At 44.3% G+C, this 22,871-nt stretch overlaps 1 protein-coding gene across 2 annotated transcripts in view; it reads right to left on the reverse strand.

Annotated features, from left to right (window-relative positions):
• The window catches only part of AUTS2 (activator of transcription and developmental regulator AUTS2), a 660,967-nt gene that overhangs the window by 198,126 nt on the left and 439,970 nt on the right, over window positions 1-22,871 (reverse strand). For both annotated transcript variants that reach the window (XM_042879514.1, XM_042879515.1), the window contains exon 5: window positions 8,897-8,926. In XM_042879514.1, coding sequence (XP_042735448.1) covers window positions 8,897-8,926 — 30 coding nt within the window. The remainder of the gene's footprint in view (window positions 1-8,896; window positions 8,927-22,871) is intronic.

The following is a 22,871-nucleotide window of genomic DNA, read 5'->3' on the forward strand; positions in this document are numbered from 1 at the left end:
GATGTAACACTAAAATGTGAACAAGCAAAACTATCTATCATTTGGAATGCCTTTCTTATTGTGATCTAAGCTGCCAGGAAGGCTTTGGGAATTTGCATCTTATCCTTAGAGATGTCTGAAATTGTCTCCTCTGTTTCTCGCACAGCGCTGAGCACATCGCCAGCTTTAATCTTTAATCTCTTCTTCCTCTCTGCTCCCCCACAGAGAATCAATCCCTGCCATCTATACACAGATAAAGCTCCTGGGCCCTGGGAAGTTCGGCTCTAAGTTTCGCAATAAAGATAGGAAGATTTACTGCCAGGAACGCGTTGTACCGAAACAAAACGTCAAGTTGTCTCTATCAGTAGCACAGCCCCAAACTCTGCCCTACGTGAAACAGCAGAAAAAGCAGAGTGCACCTAACACAGAATGATTTGACATGGGAAGATGGGGATTCAGGGACGGCTGGAAAGCAGACAACCATCAGTTTATACTTAGAAGCACAAGCTGATAAGCCCTATCACTTATCTCACCTCCCTGTGAATATACATGTAGTTAAATAATCTAGAAGACAAAAGCAAAACAAACAAAACCAACCCTCCTTATTCTCCTTCCCTCTGCCAAAAGTCACACGAAATGAGGACAGAAGAGCACAACTTCAGGTTTCAGCCTCCCAGCACCTCCTTACCTTACAGAAATTCGATGTAATTGTGTACCTTTGGGCTGAAAGAATCATAGGTATTAGTGTACTGTGGGGAGGAGAGCTTGTGGGCAGTGCATACCTGTATTGTGGATTTTATAAAACCACCAGGAGGTAGCAATGAATTTATCTGGGGGTATACATTGCACTTTTTCAATAAGCATTTAAAAGTACTACTATATTCTATTCAATCTCACGCCTAAGTTTCCCTAATGCATTTGTCTCTGTAGAGCTACACCTCTAATTTTGAATGCCAATGCATAAAAAAAGACATGCTGCAAATAACGTACATTTGCACGAAGAGATCAAGTTCAACAGAAGTGTGCATTATTTCCATGGCATGTGTACATATTAAAAAAGCATTCTGCATTTCCACATATGTGTTGCTACAGCTGTATATATGCACCAGCACACCATGTGCACTCACAAACCAAAAAACGTGAACACATCACTACAGCCTCTACTTCTGGTGTGTATGCATGTGACACACTTATGTACCACAGTACATGCCTGTTCCATGCACACACCTTTAATGCACTCATACCACTCGATGCTCCCGGATCCTTCTGCTCTTTCAGTTTTCAAATGACTTCATTTCTGCCTACACAAGACAGATTACAAATGCCGTCTTTCCAAACCTGGAGGTTGAGCAGTGCTGTAAGACACTGATGTGACAGTGCCCCAGCGCTGAGCCTGGCAGCAGCAACGGGGGCATCTGTGCCACCCTCTGGGCTACAGCCAACGATGGCTTGCTCAGCTGCCAGAAGGTGGTCAAAAGCCCCAGGGAAAGCAAAACCTGTTTGGGCCATTGACATTGAGTATCCTTGGTGCAGGAAGTCAGGACCTTAGAGGTATCCATCATTACTGCTGCCTGGAGGCAGGCTGGAGCCAAGGAACTTGCCGGAGAAGCTAGTAAAATTTTAATGCACTCTGTAGTGCGGTCATGTCATACTCAGTTATGGCAAATAATCCCAGATGCCTGCAGAGGTAAAATGGAGCTGTAATGTGCTTGCCTCCTAACCCGAGCTGACAGCAATGATGTACGACTACCATTAGCGGAAAATATCACTTCAACTAACCCATGATCCAGCTCCGCTAAGGGTCACATTATCCATGAGGAACAAATTACACTCCCAAAGTAAATACAAATTTTCTACACGAAATGGGTACCAAAAAAAAAAAAAAAAAAAAAAAAGGGAGGAGGGGGGGGAAAGCCGGGAAGGGGTAGGGGAAGCAATACGGTCCTGTGACAGCATGCTGCCAAGTGACAGCAGTGACAAAGGACAGGATGAACGTGGGCTGCAGGGGAACAGGCACCCAGAGCACAGCCCAGCCCACGGCTTGCTCCCCCCAGTGCCCAACTCAGCGCCTTCCACAACCAGCTCTAGTTTTATTGCTGCTCTCGCTGTAGGGGCCCGCAATGTGGCACATCAAATGAATAAAAAGGATCCTTATCTTTTCTCCTAATGGGCCTTAAACAGTAAGAAATACTTCATGATTGCCTGAGCGTCGCTAGCATATAAAGTCTGGGTGATCTTTCACCCTGGGGGCGAATTTAAGGTGCTGTGTTTTCCAGAGCTAAAAAGACAACACCTGTGCAAATATGCAGTATAAATCTCCCTGATGGGAAACATCCTGGCTTTGCAGAAACAGTTATAAGAATAATACTGAGAAACTATTTCTCTAATCCTATCCTTAGCCAAAATAAATACACGGCAAACAGTAAGATACCAGTATCCCATGACCCGAAGTAATTGCTTAAAATTGGGTTCTCAGCCACCGTTTCCCCATGGAGCCTTATTTGCTAAACATACTGGTACCCACCATCCGAGGAGTTTTTCCAGGAATTCAGCTCATATTATCAGATCTACTTTTCTCTCCCTTTGGGAAGCAGAGCACCTGCATTAGTTGTGAGGGGACAGGACAGCCAGAGCTGCACTAAGCCCCCTCCTCCCCCAACAATGCACCCACCCATGCCACATCTCCCATCACTCAAGGTCATACGCTTTTTTCTCAGGCTCTCTTGCTAGACTGGAGAGTGCACAGTTTATATTTTGAGATGTTCCTCTAGAAACCACCCCTGGTATCAAATACCTGCTTCAAGCTGAAGGAACGTAGAGAACGGAATGAATGCATGAGCTCTGATGATTTGCCTTTCTTTCAATAGCACAACAAATGCTGACAGCTCTCTCTATGACCAGAATGTTCCAGACCAGGAAAGTTATAATATATTATTTATACTCCAGCAGTACAAGCTAAAAAACCACTGTATGGATACTATGACCATGGTGGGCACCAAGCCTTGGGCCGGCTGCCTCCTCTCTACAGCTCTGGCAATGGCCAGGAAGATGCTTTTTCCAAGTACTATCCAAACTTTGCCTTCCCCAGTAGCAAGAGGAAAAAAGCAGTTTTATTTCCAGGCGTCCTGCTAAAAAAAAAAAAAAATAAATAAATCCATAATGATGCAACTGCCCACAGGAGAGTGAATTACACTCATCTATACACATTGATGGCATAAAGCAAATTCATTATTATTTAATCTGTTTGTGATAGAGTTTCTATTTCCAGTAACAGAATATGCAGAAGGCAGCCTTGTGCTATTTACTTTGGCCTTTTGATTGTGAGCACGGTTTACAGCTGGGTTGCTTTGGATTCTTTTTGTTTAGGAAGAAAGGGATTTGCTGCTCTGTGCCCTGCTCATGGTTGGGTGCTGGGAAGGATGCTTGCTTTGGCAAGCAGAGACACAGCCAGGTAGGCAGCTTCAGCTGGAGGGCAGGGAGGAAGAGGCTTGTTGTGAAGTTTGAGAGCTTTCTCAGAAGGACTGAAAGGTATGGTGTGAAGTAGGCTCATCTAGTTGAGTCTGTAAAGCTGGGATAAAAATTGAGTTGTTTTTTTTTTTAATTTAGCCAGAAGCACACCATCAAGAAAGCTGCACACATACCAATATATGTATATACAAGGATATTTCACCACCAACCACTGCAATACAATCTATACACTAAACTGAGCAACAGTCTGCAAAACTTTTCTCCAAAATCTCTTCCTAAAACTTGTATACAAAATAATTGTTGAATACCACTTCAGAAACATACATTGGGTGCATGTGTAAAGGCCTTTGTTTGTATACAATTGTACACAGCCACTTGCACAGACCAGCATGATTCATTATGTTTTCCATGCCATAGTCTTTGGTTTGTAGCTGTTTTACACACAATCAAATGTGCTAGCATAATCCTTAAAAACACTGTGATGCAAGAAATACCATTTTTCCAACAATTTGTTCATCACACACGCAGTGTTTATAACTGCACTTGGGAGTACAGCTCAAAGTCTTCCCAGTGGTGTGCTCTCACCAGTACAAACCCACTCAGCCCAGTTTCCTTCCAGCCAGGCTGATCACTGTTACCCTCCCCTACAACAAACACAAGCATTCTGTACATTTAGCCACAAGCTTAGCCAGCCTCTCTCTTCCCTTTGCTCCGTAAGCAAAGCTCACCCAAAGCACAGCTGATGTGCTGATGTGCTCCTATCAATGGCACATTGGTGGTGCTGAGGTTGCAGCTGTGAAGAAATGGGATTCACAGACATCATCAAGGCAGAACCGTTTGGGTGCCATGGCGCTACAGCCAGAAAGACCAATGCAGCAGACGAGCAATGCAGGAATATAACAGCAAAGGGACTGGTGCAAATGGAACAAAGGAAAAGCACTCACCTGAAGGCGGACTCTGAAGATCTACCCTCACAGGGAAAACTGCCCAGTGGAGGGATCTCCAAGCACAAAACCTTCCCCAGTGGCAGTCAGCCCTTCAATGCTCTAAGAGAGGCGCAGCCAGGCTCCACCCCTCCTATCACACAGCTGAATTGCCCTCACCTGTGCTCCCAGGGCTGATCCTTGCCCAGGTGCTCAATCAGTGCTTCAGGCCGTGACTCAACAGTTCCCGCACACACGGTAATAATGGAATTACATCACCAGCTGCGTCAGTCTTTAAGTCACACGCCCTACCAAAGTTGGGTAAAGCCAGAAGCATGCCTCCTTTTCTCTTTCCTCAAGCATCCCTGTGCACACAGCATAGCAGCCCCATGGCCAATGAAACGTTTTCCTAAGATCTGCAAGTCACTGCAGTGCCTCAGCTCGAGCCTTAATTTTAAGATCAGACCCATTAAATAGAGTGGGGAGAGGCAACGGTAAAGATGGTGAATAAAAAAGAACCTTGCTCCATAACTCATCTTGAGCACTCCCTACCACGGGCTTTACACAGTGTGTCACACCAGGACCTCCTTTCAGTTCCAGAAAATGAACCCTCTATTTACAGTGATGTTTTTAATACTGTACTAATTACCACAGGTATAATTTTTAAGACTTCATCTCGAAATCAGAAGCTAATACAGTTGCACTTGGATTTGTCAGCTGTGCAATAGCTTGCCCTAATTTTAGATTAACAGCTCTGGAGACCTGCTCAGAAGAGTGAGACTGACAGACTTTTTAATGGAGAAAATCTGAGCTCCCCTGGGATCCATACTTTCTCAGACATAGTCAGAAATCCCAGCGGCGCTCGCTGAAAGGATCCCAGGATGGAAAATGACATCTCCCTCAGCATTAGTGCTTTGCATTCTGATGTCGGTCCTCCAAATACTCTCTCCCTTTACATTCTTGCCACTTCTTTGGGATTTTTAGCAGCAGCAGAGCAGAAAGCGTACCTTGAATGCTCTAACCCAGCGCCATGTGCCAAACTGGAATGAAGGAACTTGAATCCTTATAAATAGACAAATTATCCACCCAAAACACGTCATTTAAAATTGAGATGCTGACACAGCCTTAGCTACAGTACCGCTAAGCAGGGCTGTATCATTTTTCAATTAAATATCCTTGTTTCTTCTTCCAGAGAAACCTCTGGAGAAATGTCTCATTTGAGGGCAGACAGAGACAGAAAGTGACTCTGTCTGTCGGCTCCCAATTAAAGGCCAGGGAAGATGGATAGGAGGCACAGCCACCACCTAATAGAGATCAGATATCAACAATGATTTATGCAGTCAGATAGATACATATTCAAGTGAGGAAGAAAGAATGCTAACAGCCAGGGAGACATCACTTTCCTCCTCTGTCACCACCTGCCATCCATCTGCTCCTCTCTTCCCAGGTCCTGCTCCATCCTGGATGCCCCTGCTTTGCCGAGGGCCATCTTTGAGTCAATTCTGCCAGTCCCTTTCCTCCATCACACACCCCCCATCCAAAGGCATGGGCCTTCCTGCATTCCAGAACTTGCTGTTTCTAGCTTCTGCACACCCCATTTCTATATGCACACACTCGCTCCTACACGCTGCATTACCTCTGCTCTCATGGATCTCTGACTGCCCAGGCACACTGAGGGATCAGTGTGGGTTTGCCCTCAAAAATCTGAAAGGATGAAAAGGATTTCCTCTCCATAATTCCAAACAGCATGTACCAAGTTCACCTGCAGCAACACATCCGATACTGAAGTCTGCAAGATCTGGTCCTAAAGCAAAGCAGCTCCTTCATCTCAGGACAGATGTTTCTCGCAGGGGCAAGTGACCCCCACAACCCTTAGAATACCAAGGCAGAGCAACTTGACAATCTGCTATGAGAACAGCTCCATAGTTGGAGGCTGATACCCTCACAATGACGTAAGGCTTTTGGGTCGAGGTTCTTAGAAGGTCTCAGCCCCTGTGCCGGTTGATGAGAGCTGAGGATGCTGAGCGCTCTTTGAGAAATGATCAGCTCCTGGCACAGAGGCTGGGCACCCTCGCTTCTCCCCATGCACTGTGCTCATGGGAATTTTTGGTCCTAAAAATGCTATTTTATTTAAAGCAGCGACTCAAAATCTTCCGGTTCCTATTGAAAGAGATCTAAAAGATCCTGCCTGTCTGGAGAAAAGAAGTTTCTACTTGTCAGTTAAACAAAGGAATAACGCACAGCCTCCTTTACAGTGTGTACTTTACCTGTCATCCAACAGCCCATTATCATGTCACGGCAGAGTGCACTTTTCTACAGGTCACTTTGTTTAAAATGACATGGATAATGCACATGTCAGCGAGCTGACAGTCCCGACCGTCCTTCAGAGATAAAAACCACAAGACGAGCGCCTGTTCTTATCTGGGGTACATGCCTTGGTCTATCATCTAAGTCAGGCAGAACATGATTTCTCCAGAGAGCACTTTTTTCATTTCCTGATTTTAAGAAAATCAAATAAGCACCATTTGTCTTCATCTGAATATGCTTGACCTGCTCAAATGATGATGTCTCGCATTTTATAACAGGCTGCATATGCTGAATTCAAATTAACAGCAGCACAAGGCCTGAGATCTCTGCCTGCGCTGCAGCGCACGATGAATGTGCACGTCAGGGTAAGCAGGCATCTTCCAGAACTGGGCTTGAGCCCAACCCAACGCCGGGTCTGCTTGTGGGGTTTGAAAAGCACTACGTTACCAGGGATGCTCAGATCAGTGCTTAGCCTCATTTCATTAGGAGGGAAGAGAAAATATAGATTGCAGAGATGAAGTGGGATGTCCAGGGTGAAGCATGGTCTGCAGTCTCCTGCACTGCGTGGCAGACACAGCCCTCACCCACATGCCGCCACCACGCCAAAGCCACCCGTTGCCTTTTACATAGGAGGGCTGTGAGGGAGAAATATGGGGGGGTTGGCAGAGGTTGGCTCTGAAGGCAGCAGGAAATTACACTTGTAGTTCTGGGTGCCATAAACATGGAAGCTGAGATTCAGTTTATCATCTCGTACTGCGTAAGGAACATCCTGAAAATGAATAATCACTTCACAGGATGGAACGTAATGGCAACGCATTAAAAATTCATATCTAAAAGTGCAGGTTAATATTCTGTGCAAAAACCCAACAAAACCTCCCCTTTCTGTTGTCACACTGATTAACTCCAGTGATTAGTTCCCTTATGAAAGGGAAATCACTGCAGTTCAAAGTAAACAGTGGTTCTTTAACGCAGTTAGCAAATTATTAAGAAACATGAGGAAAAAAATCCCTACTTGGGAAATTACTGAAAGCTGAACGGCAAAGCTTTGGCAATTGTATACAGGATACTTCGAAAATTTCCTGGGCTTACTGCTACATAAATCCTGTACAGAACTGATTAAATTCAGGAAATCTGACTTCTGCATTCACTGTTTCCTTTGGACATTACACCATATTTATTCCTTTCTGCCATGTTAGCTGCACACCAGCATGGTCATCTCTCGTCTTTCTTCTCTGCTTGACTTGAAGCCAAACAGAGCCACTCATGAAACTCCAAGCAATTCAATTATATTACATGAAAGATATTTTATAACATTACTCTCCCCAACTTCCATCCCCCACTTTACCCTGTGAAAGAGGAGGAACAAGTGGTGACATTATCAAAACATTCCTTAGGGTCAAACATACTTATGAAAATCACAAAATCCAACCTGGAAATCAAGAAATTAGACCAGTTTTCCTGCAGTTATTATTTCATTTTTAACAAAGGAGAAAGGTAGACGTTAGTTTACAGCACAAAAATCTGCTTACAGCATATAAAATAAGACTAAAAAAATGCATCAGCGTGAATAATAGTTCTTCATGACTAATAGCCTTCAAGACAACAGTGTTTGAGAGCCGTGCTTGGTTCTTTTTCAGCGTGATATTCTTTCATTTTCAACTTAGAAACCCACAGTTAATGCAGTAATTATCAGCAAGTTGTGTCACTTGGTGGAATGCAGTTTCCAAATGTTGTTTCTAAATATATGTGTATATATAAATACACATGTATATGTCAACCCTAGCACATCAACTTGAGTTTTAAGACCTGTGCCCGCAGAGAAGCAAAACAGGCAGGTGTGTGGTTAAGCAACTGTTGAACAGTGCAAATGTGAGGGTTACCAACACAACCAGTTGCACTATCAAACTGTTAGAACTTCCTAAAGGAAAATGTAGCCTTAGGAAGGGTGGGTAGTCAGGCTAGTGCTCATATACAACCCACACACAGCATCACTATGCTTGAGGATGATCTGTGTAGACTCCAGAATAGACATTAGAATACTTATCCCTTGGAGGTCTATTCCAAAATCAAATTAAAGGGAACAAGGCTGTTTCCTTATGTAGGGTTCCTTTGGTTCAATCCAAAAAGAAACTCTTAATAAGTAACAAATTATTAGTAATAAGTGAATCCAAAAAAATCCAACAAAATAGTTTGGCTCCCATACAGATTCCCTTTCCTACCTTTTCTTCTTGATCACTGTCGCTGTCACACTGAAACACAAAAAGAAAAAAAAAAAAACCAGGTTAGAGAAACGTGCTGCAGCAAAAAATGGAAGATTATTATTATCATCAGGACGGCCAACACATCGTAAGCCCCACAGTGTCACATTTGGTACCTTCAGGAAACACCTCAGTTCCTGTATGGTAGAGAATCTTTCCACACACCGTTGTTGAAGACCACAGTTTGCGGGTTTGAATTGTGAAAACAACGAAAGGCACTGCAATACCCCCTGTTAGCTTAACTCGGATACACGGGAGCTGATGGTGCGTGACCAAATTCAGGCCCTACAACTGGATCAGGGAAGAGGAAAAGCGGCAGAGACAGAAGCAGCGTTCCCTTCTGGCGGATGATGTTTCTCACACTGCTCCCCAGAAATTGGCTTCTTGGGTAGGACGGCATTGAGAGTGCTCAGCTTGGCCCTTTGCAGCAGAGAAGCACTTACAGGGCTGCCACTTCACTGCAGGATTACTTAGAGGATACACCCCATGTCGTTCCCTATAGGTGTCGCATTAAGGAGCTCAGGCAGATCCCAACAGAACCACGTGCCCAAGGAACTGATTCATTGAGGCGCTCAGTAAATCCAAAGGAGCCCAGGCAGCAAACGCAATGCTCTAAAAGGCTGAATAGTAACACTGGTGGGTCTTGCCCATGATCAATTGCCAATGCTTAATTTTTTGGCAAGCATTTCCAAGGAAAGCACAAGGTCAAAAAAACTGCAGATCTGGGCTTTCCCGCATCGAGGCCTAGCAGCCTGTGCTGTGTCCTTACAGCCCTTCGTACGCTTGCATCCTATCCAATGCATCTGTGAGTACTTTCATAAGGCAACCAAATTGCTCTGAAATTAGCAGCACGTTGTGAATTCCAAAGGTTAACTATGCAGCGGGACGTGAACAGACACAGCCTAGCACACCCACAATATACGTGTTGGATTTGTACAAAGCAAGCCTTCTTTATGTTCTTTAATTATAACTTTTCTCTTTCACTGGCTTTTTCCACCTCTTCATTGCTACAGAGGCAGAGAAGGTACCTTCTCCACACCAATTAACTACATCCTGACAAATAAAAGCTATAAGCTTAAATAGTTCTTTTTTTTTTTTTCCCCCACAAATGTTTTTCAACTAATTTAAAATGAAGCAAAAAATAGATAAAATCGCTATCTCCTTCCAGATCATTCCAAAAGAAATGGAAATGACATTTATTTAATAACTGAAATGACTTATACAGTACTAGTTGAATCTTAAACACTCTGGTAAGAAAAACATGAGATGGAGCATGAAGATACGTGACAGTTTTAGCTTAAAATCTGAAACCTTCATGCAGAGATCAAGTTTATGAAGGAGGGAGCACTTAGCTGACAAAAGGAGAACTGCACATTCCTGGTTATGGTTTTTAAGGACTTCATCATGACCACATTTATGAGATTCTGGTATGGAGGTAAGCACAGGCAAGTAAGCTTGCAAAGCAAAGGCTGACATTTACAGATAAGCAGAAATATGCACAGATTTTCATCCACAAAAATCGCAGCACATCACAAAGAATTCCCATTTACCACCTCTACTATACAGGGACTGACAAAATTCAGATCTTCACAGCATCACAGAATTGTCAAAGCCCTCTAAGATCACACAGTCCAACCATGCATCTACCTACCCCCTGACCACCTCCCTCAGTGCCACATCTCCATAGGCTCTGGAGAGCCTATGTAAGCTGTGTGCTCCATAGGTTAGGATGCATTATAAAGCACATCTCACGTGACATCTCATGTATTTTCAAACCAAAGAGCTCAGAACCGATTCCTCCATTTGCTCATGCCCTCTCCCCACCTCCCAGCCAACATCCAATACTAATCCAGATTGTAATACCTGAATGCAAAAGGACAAAGGTTCAATAGGGGTATATACACAAGGAAAAATGACTGTGTGCTCCCAGCAGGGTTCAGAGGGCTTTGCCATGCCGTGGGCTCCTGCCGCACACGTGCCTTGTGACACAACTGCTGTCACAGCGCTCTGCAGCCACTCCTTTCCCCACCATTTGTGTCAGGTCTAAGCAATCTCTCCTCTGCTGTGCACTAACCCTTTCCCGAATGGTGAGCTTGGAAAGAGCTCAGGGTTCTGTGTTCTCTGCAGCGTGGAGGTGCTTGGGCACAAGAACCCGTGCCAGAAGGGACGTCTGAATTTGCCAGCAACACAGCTACCTGCGTCCAAGCGGATGTGCAGAGAGCGGCGTCGCTGGGAAGTTATTTCCATCAAAGTGTTAAGCCTCCTGCTTTCTGACAGTCCAGTTCTAATTTCAAGGTCTGCTTAATTCCACATCAAATAATTACTGCTATACCCACAAGCACCTTGTCTCCAGAGTTAAGCATATGGCGAAGGACTGAGACCTACTGGTGTCCATTATGGAAGCAGCACGGATGCCAAGCCGATTAAAACCACTCGGGCTCCCTGTGCAACGCGCCCAGTGACTGACAGCTCCGCGATTTGGCCGGTCGCCGTGGCTGCCAAAAAAGCCTCTGCCGCACGGAAGCCCACATGGCGCTCTGCAAAAACCGTTCCACTCCTGCTATTAAATTCCCACACTGACCCGAGGACTTTGCTGGGAGCTCAGCAGGAGCGCTCCATCCAATTTACAGCTCCGTCCTCCAGAGCCCTCAGTGCCAGCCTCTGGCAGACACGAATGATGGTCAAACCCCTCCAGCTCATAAATTATGCAAAGGCAATAAATGCACTCAGCAAACAGCTCCCAACGTTTGCCTAGCCTGGCTCCAGCTACGCTCTGTGAAATGCCAGGAGCCCTGCACGCACAAGGCATCTATTTCACTCATAAAGAGGGTCTGTTGGGGCGTGAGGAGTGGGGACCTGCAGCCCCACAGCACTGCTCTAGCAGCAGAATTTTATGGACGCGCTGCACAAAAGGAAAAAAAAGGAGGGATGGGAGGAAAAGGCTTTTTTATGCACTGCAGTGGGGCCGTGTTTTCGTGTGGTGTATGCATACGTGTGTGCCCGTGTGCAGGCATTCATGTGGATGCTCTGCACACCCATGTAAGCCGAGCTTTCCCCATGGATTAAACACATGGATTTCCTCTGCTTCATGGAAAACAACCCAACAATTTATGTGCCAGGGTAAGTCCAAAAAGACCTGCAGAAAAGAAAAGGTCTGCTGCACAGGCTGGAAGCTGTGAATGAGAGAATTGTGCATTCCTCCCATGCTGGAGGCTGGTTTGCTGTGCGAGCATTCTGGGCTTCTCCCTTACACCCACATTTCCCACTGGTCCTTACCCTGATGTGCCCATTTGCACTCCTGGTTGCATTTCCTTCCCCAGGATGCTGAAGCACAAGGTGCTGCCATGCTGCTGCTAACCAATCCTAGGGAACAGGCCCGGCAAACCCAAGGTGACAAGTGTGACACTGATCATTCAGAACCACTGGACACCTCTGAGGAGTTGATCTGCACTGCTCGCTACCTCGACTGCTCCAGCATCCCTCTGCCTCACAGGGACACAGAAAAAATAAAATGATTTAAGTGTTTTGAGATTCTCAGAGCAGGAGCACACTGAAAAGCTATACAATGAAGCAGGAGAACCATGTTGTCTTCATCTTGATTTAGCTCACTACACAATCACAGAATTGTTTGAGTTGGAAGGGATCCTTAAAAGCCATCAATCCCAACTCCCTGCACTGCACAGGGACACCCACAGCTCCATCAGTGCTCAGAGCCCCCCCCAGCCCAACCTTGGGTGTCTGCAGGGATGGGGCATCACCATCTCTCTCTGTGCAACCTGTGCAGTGCCTCACCACCCCATAGTGTAAAAAATTTCTTTCTTATATCCAATTTAAATCTCCCCTCTTTTAGCCTGAAACCATTTCCCCTTGCCCAATCAATCCCTTACAGCTTAGCTACTTGGTTCTGTTACCTGCCACATTTCACTGTATTAATAATCAATTCACCTTTATTCTGTGAACAGTTCAGAAAAGTCTGGTATTTTAAGGATTTCAATACAGCAACATTTCCAGAAGGAAACTTCACCTAAAGATTTGCCATGACCGGACACAAAGGCAATGGTCGTGGAGAGCAAACTAAGCCTGACTGTGTGTCTGCTCACACCAGATGACAACTGAGATATCATTCATCTAATAATGGCAAATTAATGGAATATAGTGGACGAGTTTCTGCTCCATGATCCCGACGTTCAGAAGCAGTTCTGCTTTTCCAGCATTCTAAAATTCCTCCAAAGCTGTGCTTTCCAGTTTGAACAGGTGAGTCCGTTCAGTGAGCTCTGAAGATAACTCCCACATGCCAGGTCTGCTGCAGGTGGGAGATGCTCCCAAAAACAAGTCCCACTCAAATGTTATGCACCAGGCATTTAGAAATTAAGTGATGCAAATATCACATGCTGGCCTTCTACTCTGGGCTGAGTTTCAGTGTTTTCCGCCTCTCACAAAAAGATCAGCTTCCAGCCTTGTTCCAGGAAGCCACAGCTCTGTTGCACCTGAGTATTCTGCAAATAACTGGGAATCCAAAATATCACTTAGAGATGGCCTGATTATTGGATAACTGCCATTAGCTTCAATGCAATAAATCAGGGTGAGGAGTCTGCAGATGCTTTTACACCTGAACAAGCAGAGGCTCCTTCCCCTGATGCTCAGTGCGCACAGCTCTCTCACTGCACTGCCATTAGCAGAGATTGGTTGCAGACATGTAGGACTAGCTCTGCAAAAAGCCCAGGGTCCCATTTCCCAATGCTGGCCCACGTTAGTGAAAACCCAACCAAGCGCTCTCATCTAGGCACGGAGATGAAAGCCAGATGAGCAAAACTGCCGAGCACCCACAGCTCTGTGTTACGGCCAAGATTCCAAATAAGCGTGGCACAAAATGCTGTGAGAGCTTTCCAGAACACAGCTTGATGGGCCCCGCTGGGAAGGAGCCCCTGGAACGGGCAGTCCCTGCCTCTGCAATCCTGTATGAGGATTAACAGCACTACAAACCCACCCCACAGCCTGGGACACAAGGCTGACTCATAACCAGCTCCACAGATTGTTATAGGATATATGGAAGTTTAGGTTGCTCCTCATTTCTATACAATCAGTTGCAATAATGAGATCAGCTCAGAGCGGCCACAGCAATGGCTTAAACTGTTCCAATACCTTTAATAACCGAAGAGTGCAGGCTGCTTGAAACACAGTGTTTCAGTGTTAAGGTGCTTCGTTTGTCCTGTTTTTTGCAACCTGATGCTCAAGAAGCACTAATCAGAATCAGTAACCCACAAACTTGCATTTTCATACAAGCACTGCAGTCAAAATTCAAATTGATGTTCTTAAAGACAGCCCAAGGTGAGGAGGGAACACAAAGCCTCCTGGACTCCTTGCACCAGCTAAAAAGAAAGCTCCTCTTTCTGCTTCAGATCAAACCTTCTACATTACTGCTATCCGTCAGGGTTGTGAAAGAGTAAGGCATTCCCCACGAGGTCTGGAATAAACACAAATATATCTGCAGCCTGGTAAATTGGGAAGAGGAAACACAACTCTCCAATTCCCTCTGAAGGTTTAATTATTGCTGTGTTTTGTGAAAGAAAAGGGGAACTGAGCACCAGGCTGTGCTGCACCTCCCCAAACCCCTCAGCCCAGCTGGGGAGAGCCCGAGTTAACATGCACAGCACATCCCTACAGCACCCGCAGAACGAGCCTGATGCAGTGCCACATTTCCACAATCAGACATCCTGTGAGGTTACAGCTCTAATTTGAGCCCATTTAAATAGCTTGAGATAGTCTGGTCCAAATCAAGCTGAGTAAAGGTCTGTGCCACCTCACCAGCTCATTCAGGCTGAAGCAACACTATGGATTTCTTAGCACCTTGCTGATTGAACACATTCTTTCGCAAAAAAATGGCAATCATTGAATATATCGTGTACAATGACATTGAGGAGGGCATTGTTCTCTATTCTGCTCAATGGACTTTGCTGGAACAGCTATTTCATATCTTGGATCCATTTATCATTGCCACCAAAGGAGTCGGCGCTGCTGAAACACCAGCGCTGAACAAAGTGATTCTGCTCATCTGTCTGCTGAAAAGAAATCTGAAGAAAATGAGGGAAAACCCAGACCTCAGCCATGTTCACACTGACATTTACAATATTCTTGTCCATCTATCCACCATGACAAACTGACAGCCTTGGAAAGGGCAAAAATGATATTTTAGCTATACAATTAGACCTTTGCTTCCAAGAAAAAAAGGAGAAAAAAACATCTCCTAGATGAAAGGAGACACAGACAGGGAATAAATGGGCAATTTTCTAATTGATGAAATGGAGACAGACAGAGTCACAAAGAAACTAAGAGCAAGAATTTCACTTTTTTTTCCTATTTGACTTTGCCTGTGTGTAGCGTGCAGCACGGAGCTCCTTGCCAACGAATCTTATATATAGCACCTTGCAAATTGGTTAACATCACTGTCTGCTTAGCAATTCTTCACCATTATCCACGGTGATTCAGTGTAAGGTATGACTCTGAAACGGAGATGGTCCGAGAAGTTTCAGCTCTGGTTTCTCAAAAGCTAAAATTACAGATTATTCACATAAAAGTCCCATTTTACACAAATTACCTTAGTCTGGACAAAAAGATTGCAATGTAGACCTCTAATCTGAATCCCATTTTATCCAACTACTTCACTTCAGATGAAATGTATCAGCCTCGGATATTTAAAGTTTGCCCATTACAGGAAAAATATTCAGAACTTGGAACCACTTTCAGCTGTATGTCTTTTTAATTCCTCCCACCCAGGACTCGTATGACTTTTCCATTGCAGAATAACACAATTAGTGGCTCCTTCTGGCTCCAACATCAACGAAACAGTGGTTTGATGAGGAAAAAAAAAGAATTACATCTTGAACATAAGCATGAGAACACCTGAACACATTACTATCCGTGATACAGTTGATCCACTTTATAATTATAGAAAGTACATACATGACCTTTGCAACCTACACAACCTTCGCAATAGCGGAATTCACACTCTTGGCAGACCCCACAGAGCTGATTTTAAAAGGGGTCTCATCTCAGGCACCTGAACCTGAGTCCTGATTTGTGGTCTGAAGCTGATTTGAGGTGTGATGCCGTTCCAGACCCCAGGCACACAGGGGAAGGGGAAGGCAGCAGCTGGCTGTACAGGGCAGAGAAGGGAAGCTGTGTGCTGGGACAACTAGCCTGTCTGAGGCTGCCGGGGCACAGCCAGCTTCCCGCAGAGAGAAGATGCCACCAGCACCTGCATGCACAGCCCCTGAGAAGCTGAAGGAAAAGCAGCCCTTTAAGAAGCAAATTTTCCTTTGCACCCTGGGAACTGAGCCGAGACTGGTGAATTAATGCAGTTCTCAGGAAAAGTGCAGCTTCCTTCCTCCCCTCATCCCTCCCGATGGCTTCCCTGTGGTGTCACTGCTCAATGATCCCACAAGTGCTTAAGGCCCAATCCAGCTATCCCCAAGCATTGCTCCCACCAATGTCAGCAGCTAAAATGGGCTTTTCAGACGCAGCATTAGGGAGCGAACGATGCCAGGAGCCACTCAGCTCAGCATCTCCAGCAACTGCCTGCACAAGTCAGGCATCCAATGCCACCAGGCCAACTAGGCACCAAGTAGCTGCTGGACACAGACGCTGCCTAATTCTAATTTTGGGAAGTCATTCCTTTCTGCAAGAGAAGGAGGAACTCCCTTTCTCATAAATGAAGAAACGATGACATGCCTCTGCCTCTGGGATTCTGAATGTATTTCTGTTTTCTCACCTGCTTTTCTGGCTGTACACGATTTTAGTATCTAACGTCACTCTCAGCACCATCTCAGTGATGGGTACATTGTCAGGACTCAAAAAATAAGTAATAGTAAAGAATAATAAAAATGTGCATTAATACTGGTAGACAAAGTCAACAGCAAAGAATTAAACTAATCAGCATTTAACAAAGTCAGTGCCTAGCACAGCATTAGCCAGTGTCCCTTGGTAAGTCAGGATTCCTGTTTTTCATACCTCCTGGTCTTAGCTCAAGAGTTCAGTTTGGAATTTGAGTCTTGCAGGTACTTACAGGCTAATGAAATCAAAATATCCTGATGGACAAGAAGCAAAGCATGTTACGGGTTAAAATAATACAAGAATCTATTTTTTCCACTGTGTTGTGATCCATAAAAATCACCCTGAGCCTTTCGTCTTTCTTCTCTGCCTGTGAAGCCAATTGCTTTGATTGCAGTGATATGAGCTCGCTGAAATGACTTGCCCTTGCTTGTGAAGCAAATGGAACATGCTAATAGAACTTATCGCATTACCCGATGCAAAAGTGCCATAGCTCATTACTTTAAGATAAAAGGATATCATTGCAGACGGGAAGCAGAATTGACTTTCTGAGGCCCGACTTGATGATGATTTAATCAACTGCTCTCTTTCACTTCTCATCTCTGTGCCTGTCGGTTTCACAGGTGCTGTTAAATGAGACACTCAGAAAGTGAGCGGAGGGAAAGAAATTGCTGTCATTACTTTTCAAGAAAGGAGGTATGCAAATTTTCGACAGAAAGATTGCGTTCATAATGGGCCTGGTAAAATACAAGGATCATGCTTGACAGGTGAGGGCAAGTCATTTGTACGTCCTTAAAGTGAAGCAACCATCCTCATTTAGAAATTGTGCTCGATAAGAGAAGCTACAAATGAAAACCACGCAATGGCTGAGAAGCAGCAAGAAAACCTTTGAAGGCTCTGCTATTGCAGATCTGCATTCAGCAGGTGCTGGCATGCCTTCACATGGCTGTTCCCATTGCCAGATGGCCAAACACTGACCCTGCTTCGCACAAAGAACTCCTCTTACCCACACGGTTTGTTGCTGTCAGCTTTACATTTGCAGTCCGAGCCCTGAGAGTTTCTTCCTTCATCACTGCTGCCAGAAATAGAAGCAATGAGACAAAAGCCTAAGTGAGGGTTGAGTTAACTTTGAAAACAAAATCAATCGGTTGGAGGTGAGAATTTGTTTTCTTCCGCACGTAACAGAGTATTGCTGCTCTTGGAAGGTTCGTACAGCCAAGCAAAAAACAAAGAGAACAATCTACAAAGAGGGTTGTGCAGAAAGGAGGGTGAAAAAATGGTTTTCCAGGGCCCACAAGGCACCTGGCATCCTGAGTGATGGCAGCAACAGAGGGATGGAAGAAAGAGAGGAGCTCAGTGTCCTGCTGGCCTAATGGAAAAGCTCTGATATTCCAAAATTAGAAGTTGAAGAAGCACAATAATGATGAATTATGTAGAGGCTGAAAACACTCTATAGATTTTGGATGGTTATCGAGCTGTTCGATCATTTTAAATGGGGAAATGAGAACTACCAGGCTTTTATTGGTGTCAATCAGGTTTTCAGAGACTGAGAGCCACAACAATCATGTTCCTTAGGGCCACACTGTGCCAAGCTGTGGGGGCAGCAGTTAAGCCACAAACACATTGACATTTTGCCTCAAATAACAACAAAAGAATTACATAGAAGGATTGTAACAGATATTTAAAATTAAGTAAGAAGCAGCTTGGAAATAGAATCACAGAAACATAGAATCACAGAATCACCACTGAGCTCATCGAGTCCAACCATCAACCCATCACCACCACACCACTAACCATGTCACTCAATAGAACATCTACCCCCTTCTTGAAGACCTGCAGGAACAGTGATTCCACCTCTTCCATGGGCATCCTGCTGATGATTGGACTTAGTGGTCTTTCCAACCTGAACGATTCTATGAAATACTGTCACAAATGAAGTTTGATATGATGGAAAAGGATTTTTTTAAAAAAAGAGCACCCACCATATTAATTCCATACATAAACACACTTTTAAATGTTCTTGATTCAAATGTTCCTGTGTTTGTTTATGAAACAGAACCATTAGATATCTGATTAATCTTCTCCCTTTGAGTAAGGTTAATTGCCTCTCCATGTCTGTCCAAAGGACAGCGTACCAGGAAAGCTCTATGGGTCCAATCCTTCCAAAAGGATTCTCTGCAGGTTGAATAGCAGTTTGGCCTAGAAGAGCAAGCATGGAGCTACGGCTACCAGCACCACCTCACGTAAATCACTGGCCTCTTCTTCCGTCACCCCTCCATTTTTCATCCATGTTAGCTAAGATACACTGCAGGATTTGCTTACTTTTCACTATATATGCTAACAAAGTGGGCAGTACAGTGACATTTCTCTTCAAGAATGTTGGCCCTGGTAAATAAAATAAATAAAGAAGAAAAAATCACCAAAACTTGGATCAGGCTCTAGACGCATCATGCCTATTTTCAATAACAATCTCATCTTCCACCAACTAAACTATATGACCTATACCAAACGCCATCGATTCAAAAGAAAATTACTTTTATTTTGAATTAAAAAATCGTGCAAAAAGCATCAATAAAACGTCAGTAACGCAGCACAGGGTTTGCTGTTGGAGAAACTCCAACACAAAATGGCTGCTGAAACACGGGAAGAGAGATTCAAGTGATGTGTAAGACAAAATAGAAAATATTATCTGAAACAAAAAGTAATAACTAAAAAGCCATCTCGTCGTTCCCAAAGAAGAACTCTCCATCTTTTCAGCTTTGTCTCTTCACATTAGCCTAAGCAATTTAAGCATAACTATATAAATAATAATAATAATAATGATAATCCCCAAACAGCCCAAAACAATTGATCCTTAGGGATAAGACCTCAACTGTTGAGCCATAAACCCCTGAACATTGGATTTTAATGGATACTAAAGACTCTTAACTAAGCCATATAAAGATAACCTGAAACAAAATGATCTGTGTCGTAAGCTGTTTGCAAACTCCCATAAACGCTCCTCGTTGTCATGAAGTCAGAAAAAACGCAAACTGTGCACTCAGCCCTGTAAACTGGCTTCTGCGTGTTGGTTTCATTCTCTTTGCCACTTCTTTTTATAATTCATCACTTGCGTGGCTGCTATATATTATTATTATTTATTGCTGCCTTTATCATTTTTGTGCAATTTATAAATTGCTTGTGCCAGACCTGAGGGAAGACAAGGATTATTCTAAATCTACTTCAAGTAAATATAAATTTTAATGGCAACAGCACACTTTGGCCTGCCTGCCTCAGACACCCTGTTTTGACATTCTCTATGCTGTAATTTGGAATCAGTACTCTCTTATTAGAAAATGAAAATATATATATGTATATAATTTTTTTTCCAGAATGCTGCAATTATAATAATTGAATTTAAAACAGGAGTTGCATTTCTCTATTTGGAGTTGGGCATAACTGTATACCCCTGATTTACCAGGGGGATTCAACCCTTTGGCATTCCTGGAGCTGCTGGGAGAACGTGAACAGCTGGGGGAAATGGTACCCAATGCAGCACCTGTGCTGGGTGTTGCAGTTGGTTTTGGGGCAGTCCCAGGTTCATGTACCAACTGGGAGAAGAACTCATTGAGAGCAGCCCCAGGAGAAGAACCTGGGGTTCTGGTGGACAAAAAGCTGACACGAGCAGCAGTGTGTGCTCACAGCCCAGAAGGCCACCAGCACCCCGGGCTGCATCAGCAGAGGGGTGGCAGCAGGCAGGGAGAGGACTGTCCCCTATGCTTTGCCCTCGTGATGCCCCACTTGGAGTTCTGCATCCAGGCCCAGGGCTCCCAGCACAAGACACAGAGCTGCAGGAGCAGGTTTTCACTGCAGCTCTAACCCACCACCCAAGGAAGGTGATAGCAACACCTGTATCATAAATGATCTCACAGATTCCATGGCTGTTATCAGCAGTGGCGAATTACCCAGCATAGCCAAGGCAAGGTATTGCCTTCAGTTGCTTGCTTTTAGCAAAGTGCTCAGAAAAATGATCCTGGTTGGTCTTGGAAAATGCAAGAGTTTTACCAGCAACAACTGCTTTTAAGCATGGCTGTGGCTAACAGGCACTGCGTGCTACAAGTGTGGCTGCTTGTAACTTCTTGAGATGTAACAGGGCTGAGACTTTACACTGCTAGAAATCATCTCTTCCAGAGGGAAGCCCCATCACAGGGTCAGGACACATCCTGAATGCAAACAGGATTTGCAATCTGGGGAACCATGGGAGACTGAAGGAAGTCACAGCTCAGGTGGTGCAGTCATCTCCATCCTTCCAGCAAATAACTCATCTACAATCTTCACAAAATGCACAGATACGGTACTTAGGGATGTGGGTTAGTGGGCAACACTGTGGACAGTTGGACTAAATGATTTTAGAGGTCTTTTCCAACCCTAATGATTCTATGATTCTGTCTGCATGGCCCCAGCTAACCACTTTCACCTTGTACAACATGCATACAAGCTGCTCAGCCTCTTTTGAGACAGACTGTGTCGAGCACAGGAATTCACTGCTCTCTCCAGAAGTGGTTTTTGTGAATACCGAGCCCCAGAATTTCACAAGGGACTTTTTAGAGAGGCAGAGACTCCCTCGATTTTATAGATTTTCCACACCAAACCATTGGAACTTCAGTTCTGATCTCTTCCGAATGTTTAGCAATGGAAGGCTCTGAGCTATCAGACGCGTTTCTCTTAACAGAAACTTCTCTGAGCGAGTAACACTCACAAATGAGTAACTAAATGCAAAGGGTAAAAGCTAGACACATTTAGATTGGTGCATATTTAAAAAAATGAGATAATAAAGAGCTAAAATAATTCACTTAAAAACAGGGCAGCTTTTCCCTATCTGAAAAAAAATAATAATGAAAAATTAAAACCTTGCCTAAATTTCGTGCCCTAGTTCAGTCAGAGTTATTGAACTCAAAGCAGTACAATTAATTAGTGGAGATCATATAGCCTGTGCTACATGGGAGGTCATAGCAGATCAAACCCTCATTGCCTTAAATGATGGAAATTTATAAATCCCTAAACATCCACCTCGCTCTGCTCTTAAGTCCACAGTTTGCTTGTTAACACTTTGGACCTCGCTGTTATCCAGCAATTCAGGCCAGCCCCATTCAGCACAAATATTTTCCTCCATGATGTGCACAGGATATGGACGAGCACTGATCTTACCTGAGCCAGGAGGGTTTCTCACTGCTCAGGAGCCTTACGCTGAGTTTGTTGCTGATGTTGTTGCGTGTGCTGAGCTTCATTCGTGTTCTCATTTTTATCGCACTGCAGGAATAACACCTCTTTAAGGACCATTTCAGCTTTGCTATTAAGTTCAACTACCATTTGGAGGAATCAATAACAAAGTGTTCTACAAGAGGACACTGTGATTTACAAATACAGGGAGAGAAAGAGAATGATGCAAAGCCATTGGTATGGATGTGAAGGGCTGTTGGGAAGGGGAAAATAAAAAGTCTGCGAGAAGACTCTGAACAAGCAATTTAATCTTAGAAGAAAATTCAGCAGAGTTATCCTGTGTGGCAGCTATCATAAAAAGTTGCAGGAGAAATCTACAGGAAATTCAATATGAAATCAAAAATGTACACCAATGGGATCCTCCAGAGAAAGAGAGAGGGAGGGAGGCAGGCAACGGTTTCTCATAAAGCATCACAGAAAGCAGCCTCACATCTTCCCTCAGAGCTCCTAAAAATAATTATTAGCGCAGAAGAGAGAAATGTTAGCAGATACACTTTGAATAGAGGAATACTTTGATACGTGCGTCTAATTTATCAAGGACTCTCCTCCCCCCCATACCCAACAGGCAAGAGTTCAAGAATGCATCTCTTCTTCCATCCCTACACATTTACACATTCAGGCTCAGAGCATGAATGATAGGTTTTGTTGTTGTTTCACCAGTGGGAACATGGAGGCAGGTGAGACTGAGTCTCACCAAAGGCTGAAATGTCACCTGAGCGTGCCCTGCCACAGTGCCTTGGCCACCAAAGCAACCCTCCCAAAACATGGGCCTTTCCTTGTAACCAAGTGCTGCAAAACAGCAGACAGAATGCATCACAGTGGCAGAAGGCATAATTTTGTAGTGGCACAG

The sequence above is a fragment of the Lagopus leucura genome, unplaced genomic scaffold, assembly GCF_019238085.1.
Source record: "Lagopus leucura isolate 7727_CA_CO unplaced genomic scaffold, USGS_WTPT01 Super-Scaffold_100024, whole genome shotgun sequence".
NCBI lineage: Eukaryota > Metazoa > Chordata > Aves > Galliformes > Phasianidae > Lagopus > Lagopus leucura.